At 44.9% G+C, this 11232-nt stretch overlaps 1 protein-coding gene across 1 annotated transcript; it reads right to left on the reverse strand.

Annotated features, from left to right (window-relative positions):
- Positions 1-304: 304 nt before the first annotated feature.
- LOC149450536 (zinc finger CCHC domain-containing protein 3-like) lies at positions 305-10902 on the reverse strand. The gene is made up of 2 exons (XM_089691771.1): positions 10300-10902; positions 305-397 (listed from the first exon to the last, which is right to left on the reverse strand). Exons 1-2 carry the CDS (start codon positions 10900-10902, stop codon positions 305-307), a joined length of 696 nt encoding a protein of 231 aa, XP_089547897.1.
- Between the last annotated feature and the right edge of the window lie 330 nt (positions 10903-11232).

Below are 11232 nucleotides of genomic sequence, written 5' to 3' on the forward strand. Positions count from 1 at the left end.
ATAGCGCTGAAAGCTGAAAATTGGCCTGGACAGGAAGGGGGTAAAAGTGTCTGGACTTTAAAGTGTCTGCTTAAACCTCAAATGCCAAGGAGTCAGAGCTCTGCAAGAGTCTATTCATCACTGCCTGTGATTTAGAGGGAATCATGAGAGATTTTAAGAGAAAGATCTAGATAAAATGAAGGCCTAGCCTGATGTTTGAGATCCAGTGTACTTTGGGGGTATCCTGATTCAGACCTTGCCCAGCTTACCATGGCATCATGTGCATAAAACTTGTTTTCTGCTTTTAAATATACTAAAGTGACTGTCATCTATTTGTGTACATCCTCAGGTTGAATGTTTCTAGGACTTTACTGCAAGCAAATGGACTTAAGACATTCTCGTTGTAGCTGCTATGCAGCTGAAGATCAATATACATGTACAATTACATATACAGCTATTGAAGGTCAGTCACAGTAGCATCACATATCATTTATGTGGTCTCAAACTGCTGAATAAGTAGGGATAGGAGTCTATGATAAGGGAAAATACCACAGACAAGGAGACCATGGTTTCGGGAAAGACTCAAAAATGATACACATGCATTGCTGTTTGTTTGCCTTTAAATAATGTTGTCCCTTCCTCCCTCTGTAGCTAGGAGATGCTCTGTATAGCTAGTCCCACCCTCTTTTCAGTGTGGCTTTAGTTTATGTTCTGAGCACATGTAATTGCTGGATCTAGACATACTATGATTTGTTTACTTGTGCAGATCTTCAACTGTGAAGATCTGCACAAGTTTTTGGATTAACGCTTTCTACGATCTGCAAGATGTCATTTGGATTGAGTTACTGTCTTCTAATTCTACTGAGACTGTAAGTTACAGCTATCTTTCCACAACTGGTTTAGCTATAGAGATCACACTTGCAGTGCTTAGATTTGAGAGGCAGAACAAACATACTTCTTGAGGTATAAGGGTACTTATAGTTGTGTCTTGTCCTTTTCTAATTCTGATGACAGGCTGAAGAAGTATAAAAATATAAGGGCTCCCTAACACTGTGTCAGGTGAAAAAGAGCAGCTAAGCCTGGTGCTTTTGAGGCAGCAAATCTGTGAGGCAGCAGATCTGTGTAAGAGCGTCCTTTGACAGAGGTCAAAACCACATGCTCAGTTTTCCATTTTAGCCAAGCATGGACAGGGCATAATGGACAGTTTTAAAAATACTTTTATTGGTTTCTGTGCCCTTGTTGAAAAGATTTCTCTCATACGTTGTGAGAATACACTTTCCCAGTGAGGAGCAGTGGCGTGCAGGCGTGCATTTATTCACAGTTTACCTTTTGTCAGTTTTCAGCTGTTAGAACAAATAAAGTGTACTGTTCATAGATTTCTATGACTTGCTATACAGTTCATCTTTTCTGTTAAGATAAAGATAACTAGGTCTTTCTCTAAGTATGAGAAAAATATGCCAGAAATGAGGCATGCACTTTTTAGGTGCGTTAAGCAGCCTATTCAACTAAATGGGTTCCCTAATGCAACACACATAAATGTGCAAGCGCTAAGGCACTGCAATAGTGTAATGGGCCCAAAGAGTCTCCTTAATATATTATCTGTCTTTTAGCACAGCTGTTTAAAGTTTGTTTTAAATTATTCATCTCTTAGAATGTCTTGCAGCTTGGGACACAATTTGTCACTGCATCATTATTACATGAACTGTGCTTACTTAATATTCAACTAAATCTTCCTAGCTCACAACAAACGTGACCATAAGAGACAGAACTGTGTCATTTTTATTTAGTGACACCAGTAATTCATTTACAGCATCTTTCATTGAGTGCATAATAACAAAATGGGTTCCAGATGGAATATTTCATTAAACATCCTGCTCATGTAATGCAGACAATATAAATGTAAATGACATAGGTAATGCTTCCATATTAAATTATTGGAATACCAGACATAAGGGGCCATTTACAAACTAGACAGAATCCACACTCACATTATCATTTTTTTATAAGACAGGCTTATATAAAGAAAAAGAGTTGCTAGACTTTCAATATTTTAATTTGAATTAAAGTTTTTGTAAGAGGAGGGAAAGGTTGTCACCTCTGTCAGGATTATAAAGCTAGTTATGCCCCCACTGAAATTTAATCTCACTTCCTGTTCTGATAACCACATGGGAAGTGCAAGAAAATCTTCCCAACAGGGATACAGCCTGCAAACAAAATCTGACCGAAATTCTTATGCATTCTCATTTTATCCAAACACAAAAGACAGAAAATGATATAAAATCCCGGTATTTCCCTTTTCTGGTGCCTATCCATAGCCACATACCAATGATAGAGCATACCTCTAACCCCTTCCTCAGGACCAGTAGCTTAAGTGAAGGACAGAATACAAGTGATATAGCTAGCTAACAGAGAAGGAGAATGCAAAAAAATATTTGATGTTGGACAGAACAACTGAACTTTGGATGGCCATTCTGCTGAATCCCACCATGGTCAAGGCACAAGGATCAAATCTATAATGTCTGAAGGTCTGAAGTCCAGCTGGCTTCCTTGAAAATTGAGTGTGGATTGGACCCTCACCAAAGAAGTAGAACATAGCCCGACCACCCTATTTGCTTTCTGGATTAGTTGTAATACCCATGATGCCAAAATCTTACAGGTGGCTTTTTGTCCTCTGTACTTGTGTTCTGTATAACAAACAACCTATCTGAGGACCTGAATAAAGCTATAGCAGAGAAGTATGTCCTCAGTATTTTAGACACATCAACCTCATGTGAACCATCTGTTTGTGAGTCAGCAAAGTAGGCAAAGTCCAATTATAGAACATATTGAATGACAAAGCCACTTTAAGAACAAAGGGTTCCAATGGATGTAGTTCCACTCTATCTGGAAAGTATTTGATGCCTGGTTATTTTGCTTCTACTGTAAATCTTGCAATTTAGACACTCTTCTGCCAGAAGATATTGCTACTAGGAACATCACCTTACCAGTGATACAGGTGGTACACCTTACATTTTAAGTCTATCATTGGCAGCCAGTCACCGGAGTTTCTCCTAACTAGCAACAATGTGGAATAATTGTTTTTGCAACCTTGATAGGTAATGCATCAACACTTCCACTTTCTGAGGTGAAGTAATGTTGGTGTGAAGGAATGTAGTTGTGGGGATCAGTCGAATGTCCAGAAGTGGCCAAACTATACTATCAATACTACCCAAGGATTTTTGCAAAGGGCTGCGCAAAACTATCCAGTCTGGCCTCATACAGTGCCTGTCTGGACAGAGAAATAGTCAAAAAGACAAGGGATTTTTGCTTCTGTGTCCAGCTTTTTTTTAACTCTTTCTCTGGTGGAAAGGCTTCAAATGTCTAGCTCTATATTGTTGAAACCTATTCCAGGAAGGTAGATGATGGAATTTCCAGTCCCTGAACATTTATTTCTGGAAATTACTTAAAAATAAAAGCGCATGTGATTTTGCAACCTTTAGATTCAATTCACATCTGAGCGTAGCATTTTTCACTGTGATTTTGACTTAGCCAAAAGAGAAATAGAAAGTATCATATATTACATCATTTGTTGCTAGGTTTTTCAGGTTTTTTTAGCTTTTCCATCAGCTTTTAGCTTTATTATTATTATTCATTTATTATTTTGTTTTTTGTTAGGGTAAGGGGCTAGAGTTAAGGTTAGGTTAGGGTTAGGATTAGGGGTAACGGTTTGAGTTGGGTTAGAATTTTATTTATTATTATTTATTTATAGTGTTTTATTTATTATTTTCTTTTTTTCTTTCTATTTTTTTTCTTTTGCTAGGGTTAGGGTGATAATAATAAACAAATATATTAAAATAATCAAAATAAATAATAAAGTAATAATAAATTAAAACCTAAAAGTAGTAAAAAAATAATAATTTATTTGTATTATTATTATTATTATTATTATTATTATTAATGAAAATAATATGTTTTTTTTTTTAAGGTTAGGGATTAATTGTGAGTTATTTATCATGATTTATTTTTATTTATATGTGTATTTATTTGATTTATTTTACATTTATTTATTCATATATTATTACTTTTTTTTTTTTCATTTGAGCAGACAATCACATAAAACACGCGTTAAAAGATGTGAACGTGCACAAATGCGCCAATTGCACATTTCTATTCTTTTTTATGAGAATAAAAATGCACCACAAATGTGCAAATCTGTCCAATTTGAGCTACAAAAGTAGCTCCAACACTTTTTTGAGCTACAGGTGTTCTGCTTCAGGCAACTTGGAGTGGAGATGTGAACCATCTCGCTAGAGTAATATTGATTTTTTTTTTCCCCCAGAGCATTTTGGAGCTTCGTGCTTCACGCTACAAAACTCTCAGGTGTGAATGCAGCCTTACCATGGTGTTTGTAAATGAGAAATTAAATATGTCATAACCTTTATTACCCTCTCTGATTTAATATGCCATATTAATTTAAAAAAAACCTGAACTAAATGCCCAAATACTTACCCAAATGTAATTTTGAGATGCCCTGGTTCCCAAATATTACTTCGCCTGGACCGCAGGGTAGGAGAGACCTTCTTCAGGTGCCAACATAATGCAGGCCATAGATGGGGAGAAAAACTGCAGATTTTTCTTTTAAAAAACGAAAAATCGGTTGTTCAAGTGGCCGACGTTACCATCAATGGTAAAAAAAATGGGCCGATTTTCTACCCGTCTAGAGCCGGCAAAAAGTGTCCCTGCAGAGAGCTCTGCTATTTCTTTGACAGTTCTCTGACAGTTCCTTGACATTTATAGAAGTTGCAACAATGTATCTATTTGTTTCCATTTAGGATACAGATGTTTTTATTCGGAAACAAATAGATACAATGTTTCAACCGCTGTAAATGTCAAGGAACTGTCAGAGAACTGTCAGAAATAGCGGAGCTCTCTGCAGAGACACTTTTTGCTGGACTGGAATTCTTCTTATTTTCATCCTACTTCTTCTTCTTCTTCTTCTTCTTCTTCATCCTCATCCTCATCCTCTTCTTCTTCTTCTTCATCCTCATCCTCTTCTTCTTCTTCTTCATCCTCATCCTCATCCTCCTCTTCTTCTTCTTCTTCTTCTTCTTCATCCTCATCCTCTTCTTCATCCTCATCCTCTTCTTCTTCTTCTTCATCATCATCATCCTCATCCTCTTCTTCTTCTTCTTCTTCATCCTCATCCTCTTCTTCATCTTCTTCTTCTTCATCCTCATCCTCTTCTTCTTCCTCATCCTCTTCTTCTTCCTCATCCTCTTCTTCTTCTTCATCCTCTTCTTCTTCCTCTTCTTCTTCTTCATCCTCTTCTTCATCGTCTTCCTCTTCTTCTTTTTCTTCTTTTTGTCTTCCTCTTGCAGGTCACTGCTCATGCGCAGATTTTTTATCGGTAAAAAATCGGCCGATTTGCCCACTAATTGCCGCGAAAATCGGCCGATCGGCAAAATCGGACGATTTTTTTCCAACTTTACCGAAAAAAAAAAACGGCCAAAATACCGAAAAACGGCCGACCAAATCGCCCACTAACGATCCGAAAATCGGCCGATTTTATTTTCGGCCGAAAAATCGGCCGATTTTCGACCCATCTATGGCCTGCATAAGTCTCCATACTGCAGTACATGTGGCAGCATCCTGTTTTTTCCTGCCAAGGGGATGTTAATCAGCTAATATTCAGAACACCTGTAAGAAATTATATGGTATATGTACCAGGACTTCCTACTAAGCCATACTATCCTCCTACATGGTACTGCAAAAAATTTTAGTGATTACTAAAATATTTTCTTTATCATATGATATGCCATATGGTAATGGATCTGTCAGGAATGGAGATTTTTTATTATGTATTGATGTCATACATATCCATCAGACTTATGTATAAAAGTATAAATATAAATAAATAAATACAAAACTCAACAGAAAGGAAACTAAAATGTCCCAACAGTCCCTGGGGAAAAAAAAATAAATAAAAAAAAATAAAAAAAAACTCAAACATAGCCTGAACGGCTCATAAATAAAAGTCCATAACCTGAAAGGAAAAAACGGAAACTATATACAATATTTACAGTACAAGGCCTTTATGGCCGAGACCACATGACTAAGAGCCTTTATGGCTCAGACAAAAACATAAACCATATGCAATTTCCATATTCAAACCTGCTGCTTACGGCCTATATGGCATAAACTATATACAAAGGACCTAACCATACCATTATATACACCACAGGGGAGGGCTAAGGAACCCGCAGATCTTCCACGTCTGACCCCTACAACCTACCATGCAAAAGGCTACCAAAAAGATCCGAACGCAAAAATCTAGGGAGTGCTGAAGGCAGAAACTAGGGACAGATCCCACCACCCGAGATCAACAGACCGCAGCAACAGGCTTGATGTTCCTCCACGCCTCCATCCAAGCTCTGCGTCGCAGCCTGTCTTTCTCAAGACCCCGAATTTTCCCCACCTCACCAAGGATGTCACTCGCCACCACCTGAACAGGGAGGACCTTCTGCCGAATGGAGACCTGACACCGTGCCATCCAAGTGTGATAACGGACAACTAAGCTGACTAAAAACAGGGTGTCCAAATTAAAACCCATGCGACTCTCGAATGCTCCGTACACCCACTCCGCATACGACATGCGATGGAGGAAAGGAACACCCAGAGCCCCTCCCACCTGTTTATACACCTCTACGTTAAAGGGGCACTGAAGCAAGAAGTGGTCCATAGTCTCCACTTCACCCCCACACTCCGACCTCGGACAACCACGGTCATCCGCAGGACGGTACTTCAGGTTACCCCTCACGTAGAGCCTGCCATGGAAGGCGAGCCAGGCCTGGTCCCGCAACTTCAGGGGGATCCGCTCCAGATTTATCAACCGCAAACCCTCCCTCATAACATGGCCCGGGCAATCTCTCAAGGCCAGCGGCGCATGGAAAGCAGATGCCACAATCCTCTCACCCAGGAGCCTCCTGGGGAGGGACCGGACCTCCTCCGCAGTCACATGCCACCGCCGGAGTAACTTCAGGCACAGGGCCACATAAGCCGGGAGCTTACCATGCTTGACCCGCAGGCTTCTCACTGGCCCGCCACTCTCCCAACTGTGCAGAAAGGGTCCAAACCAGATCCGGAACAGTCCTACCCATGCAGGCGGTCTCTCTGCCAGCATGTTACCAAAGTTATGTTTCAAGAACATCAGAGAGAAAAAGACCACCGGGTTGACCATACCTAGGCCACCCTCCCGCCTGGATGAGTAAGTCACGTCCCTCTTGACGAGGTTCAGCCGATTCCCCCATAACATCTGGAAGAAACAGCTATAGATCCTCGTATAGAGCGATTCTGGCAAGAGGCAAACGAAGCTGATGTACAAAAAGACTGGGAGCAGGAAAGTCTTGATCAAATCAACCCTTTCCCTCAAGGAGAGCCGCCACCCCTTCCAGCATCTCACTTTGACCTCGGCATCCGACAGCTTGGATTCCCAATTTTGCTTGCTGTAATCAGCAGAGCCAAAATTGATGCCCAACACTTTGATGTTCGGCTGAGGCACCGGGAAGGTGTCCGGGAGTGAGAAGCTCTCACCCTCCCTACCCATCCAGAGAACTTCACATTTGTCCTGATTGACCTTGGAACCTGATGCCTCGGCATACTGATCCATTACTGAAACCACCTCCTGCGCCTCCTCCGGTCCAGAAATGAAAACAGAAACGTCATCAGCATAAGCCACAGCTCTCAAAGGCGGATCTCCAGTGGCACCCACCAGCACCCCACTCACCGCCCCGCCATCTAGCCTCCTGACGAAGGGGTCGATGGCAAAGGCATAGAGCAAGGGACTCAGCGGGCACCCCTGGCGCACCCCAGATCCAACCTCAAAGGGCTGCCCAACCCAACCATTCACCAACATGAAGCTCTCCGCCCCTTGGTACAATGTCTTCAACCAGCCGATGAACCTCCCCTCCAAACCATACCGGTCCAGGAGATGCCAGAGGTACTTGTGATCAACTCGATCAAAGGCCTTTGCCTGATCCACCGCCAGCAAGTACTTTCCCCATCCTTCAGCCTTACATCGCTCCAGAGCCTCCCGGACAGCTAACACCGCTGTAAAGGTACTCCTGCCCTGGACCGAGCAATGCTGCTGACGAGAAAGCAAACTGTCTGCCACTGACGACAAGCGCCAGAACAAGATCTTCGCCAGAACCTTTCTATCGACATTGAGGAGGCTGATGGGGCGCCAGTTCTCAATAGCCGAAGGATCTTTACCCTTTGACAGGAGAATAACTGCAGACTGTCTCATGGAAGGAGGGAGAGATCCCTCATCCAGACAGCTGTTATACACTTCCGCGAGACGAGGTGCCAGGCGGGATTTAAAAGCCTTAAGAAATTCGGCAGTCAGACCGTCTGGCCCAGGAGTCTTTTTAATGGCCAGACTATCAATCGCTCTGGACACCTCTTCTGCAGTAATCTCCCCAGTCAAACTCGCCAGAGGGACATCACTGTCCAGACCAGGCGTGGATTCCAAAAAGCTTGACATCCCTGTCCGGTCAAGGTGTTTCTCACTCAGTAAATCCGCATAAAAGGACCTGGAGACCTCCAGAATCCCTGACCTGGATTTAGTCAGGGACCCTGTACTATCCCTCAGAGCAGAGATTGTCTTAACTGCTGCACTCTGTTTGCAATTCTGGAAAGGGTCAGGCGAGTGGTATTTCCCATAATCCCTCTCCAGAACCAAAGAGGCACGCCGATCATACTGGAGTTTCCTAAGGAGAAGCTTCACCTCCGAGATTGCCCCCGAATCTCCACCGCTAGAAACAAGGCGGTCGAGCTTCCTCCGCAACCGCTGGTAGGCGTTATACTGTTTAAACTGCCGTCTCTTACCAACGGCCTTGAAAAACCTGCTGATCCGCACTTTGGTGAGCTCCCACCACTCAGACTTACTGCCGCAGAAATCCAGCACCGTCTCCTGTGCCTGAAAGAACTCCTCGAAAGATCGTCTCACCTCCTCGTCCTCCAGCAGAGATGAATTCATCCTCCAGATGCCCTTTCCTCTCAGCGGCGTGTCTGAAATATTCAAGGTGACAGATAGCATAAGGTGATCGGAAAACTCCACCGCCTGACACTCAGGTGCCGAGAAGGCAGAGTTCTCCCTCAAAAAAAACCTGTCTATCCTACTCTGGCTATTACCTCTCCTAAAGGTGAAACCCGTGCCGTCTGGGACACTTTGAATCCAAGCGTCAACCAGACCTGCCTCCCTGACTATAGCATTTAGAAAATTGCTATCATATCCCAGCCCGTCAGTGAAGCCTCTCCTGTCCTTGGGCCTAGTAATGGTGTTAAAATCACCTCCAAAGACTACCAGCCGGGATGTAAAGAGGTAAGGTTTAATCCTCGCAAACAGGTTCTTCCTGTCCCACTTGGACTGTGGGCCATAGATATTAATGAGACGGAGCTCATGCCCCCTTACGAGAACATCCAGAATCAGACATCTTCCGATCTCTACCTCAATTATCCGCCGACATGTTACCATGCCGGTAAAAAGCACCGCAACTCCGCTGTAAAGCTCAGCCGCAAGAGACCAGTAGGAGGGCCCACGCCTCCACTCACGCTTGGCGAGATGGACATCAGCCAAGGTGGGCAACCTGGTCTCCTGCAAAAAGAAAATATCAGCTTCCATCCCACTGATCAAAAATAAGGCTGTACCTTTATCGGAGCGGGAACTGCCATTAAGATAATTGAGAGGGACGTTTCTTAATCCTCCTCTTGACTTTCTTGGCAGGGTCCCTCACTCTCTTAAGAGACCCCCCAGCATCCTCGTCCTCCATCGGGGAAGCGGGATCACCTGACCCCTCCTCCCCCGACAAAGCCCCAAACCTATTCCCCAGGGCCACCTCCCCCGCCTCTAAAGAGGACACCGACCCTGCTGAGGACAAAACTGGCTTACTCCGCCTACCCACCAGGGACCACCCCTCCTCCACCTGAGCCCCTACTGGAGCAGAACCTTGGGACTCCCGGGACTCCCTACCGGGCCTCCTACTCCGCCGCAGCGGCAAGAGCAAGGGGGGAGCAGACACTGAGGGACTAGACCTAGCCTCAACCATCCCGGCCCCTTTAGCAGCCTCCCTCAGCTGTTTCTTAGTCCTGGGAGGAGGAACCGGCACACAAGGGGGAACAACAGGGGACTCCAAAGGGGTAGACGAAACAGGGGGGACAGAGACAGGAGGGGCCACAGAAACCTCCCCTTCCCTCACAAGGGCCGCCACAGCAACCGAAGCCGCTCAATGCCGCCTCCGCCTCTTCAGCATCTATCCGATCCAACTCTGCTTCAAGCTCCCCCACCGGAAGGTTGTGGAGGGCCTCCGGGCACTGGTTGTATGAATGCCCGAGCTCCCCGCAGAGATTGCATCGGACAACATTGCAGTCCCTGGCCAGGTGTCCTATTTCCTGACACAGGGAACATCTAATGACGGGGCAGGTGGCCGCAAAATGCCCCTTACCCCCACACCGGTGGCAGACCCTCGGCTGACCCGCATAAAAAATTATCAGGCGGTCCTTCCCTAGAAAAGCGGAAGAGGGAATGTGCTGGAGCACATTTCCAACCACCTTTAAGCGGACGGTGGTCGTCCACCCACCTGTCCATATTCCCCTCTCATCCTTGATCTTCCCAAGGGGCCCCATCACATCCCCATATCTACTTAGCCAGACCACAATATCTGATGCTGGGATGGATTCATTTCTCACCAGCACCGTTATTTTTTTAATCAGGGACTGGCGAGAGACGAGCCTCGGGGTTAGGCCCACCCACCTAGGGCTGGTGACAAAGGTGGCCTCATACCTCTGCCAAAAGAGGTCCAACAATTCTGGCCGCATGAAGGACACGTCAGATTCTCCAGTACCAACTGGAGCAATAAACGCAAAAATATCCGCAGCACGGAAGCCCATTTCTAATATGCGGTCTATGACCTCTCTCCTGCTAAGGGGGGGGCCCTCCCCTGACCATTTCAGCTGAACAACATTTCGCCTTGCGGCGGAAGTGGGTAGGTTACCTGCCCTTGCCCGGGCCGATCCCACTGACCCCTGACCTCCCCTAACTGCAGCAGAGTAACTGAGCCCCGATCTAGCCCCAGGGGCACTCAACATCAAGGGGGCATGACCAGGGGAAGCCGCCACACCAGCAGGAGCAACTGAAGGGGCAGATGCTGATGAGCCATGACCTGGGGGAGCCCGGGGCTGGGGACCACCCATACCAGCAGGAGAACCCACCTGAGCCGG

The sequence above is a fragment of the Staurois parvus genome, unplaced genomic scaffold (assembly GCF_062004578.1).
Source record: "Staurois parvus isolate SC_StPar_1 unplaced genomic scaffold, SC_StPar_1.0 ptg000572l, whole genome shotgun sequence".
In the NCBI taxonomy this organism is placed as follows: Eukaryota; Metazoa; Chordata; class Amphibia; order Anura; family Ranidae; genus Staurois; species Staurois parvus.